Here is a 563-nt window from a genome sequence, read left to right as displayed (position 1 = left end):
CCTCCTGCTGCACCTCCTCCCCCTGCCAGCAGGCCTGCTGTGAGCCCATCTGCTGCAGGCCCGTCTGCTGCACACCTGTCTGCTGCAGGCCTGTCTGCTGCACACCTGTCTGCTGTGAGGCCTCCCCCTGTTCTACCTCCTCATGTTGCCAGCAGTCTAGCTGCCAGCCCTCCTGCTGCACCTCCTCCCCCTGCCAGCAGGCCTGCTGTGAGCCCATCTGCTGCAGGCCCGTCTGCTGCACACCTGTCTGCTGCAGGCCTGTCTGCTGCACACCTGTCTGCTGTGAGGCCTCCCCCTGTTCTACCTCCTCATGTTGCCAGCAGTCTAGCTGCCAGCCCTCCTGCTGCACCTCCTCCCCCTGCCAGCAGGCCTGCTGTGAGCCCATCTGCTGCAGGCCCGTCTGCTGCACACCTGTCTGCTGCAGGCCTGTCTGCTGCACACATGTCTGCTGTGAGGCCTCCCCCTGTTCTACCTCCTCATGTTGCCAGCAGTCCAGCTGCCAGCCCTCCTGCTGCACCTCCTCCCCCTGCCAGCAGGCCTGCTGTGAGCCCGTCTGCTGCACA

The 563-nt window shown here is 65.4% G+C and overlaps 1 protein-coding gene across 1 annotated transcript in view; it reads left to right on the top strand.

Annotated features, from left to right (window-relative positions):
- Positions 1-563, top strand: part of LOC104985008 (keratin-associated protein 10-8-like) — a 5,775-nt gene that overhangs the window by 4,853 nt on the left and 359 nt on the right. Inside the window, exons 3-5 of the mRNA XM_010834997.1 lie at positions 14-77; positions 201-275; positions 369-487. Coding sequence (XP_010833299.1) covers positions 14-77; positions 201-275; positions 369-487 — 258 coding nt within the window. The remainder of the gene's footprint in view (positions 1-13; positions 78-200; positions 276-368; positions 488-563) is intronic.

The sequence above is a fragment of the Bison bison genome, unplaced genomic scaffold, assembly GCF_000754665.1.
Source record: "Bison bison bison isolate TAMUID 2011002044 unplaced genomic scaffold, Bison_UMD1.0 scf7180017864037, whole genome shotgun sequence".
NCBI classification, from domain to species: Eukaryota; Metazoa; Chordata; class Mammalia; order Artiodactyla; family Bovidae; genus Bison; species Bison bison.
The sequence above is the reverse complement of the archived record's forward strand: the minus strand, read 5'-3'. Positions and strand labels throughout refer to the sequence as shown.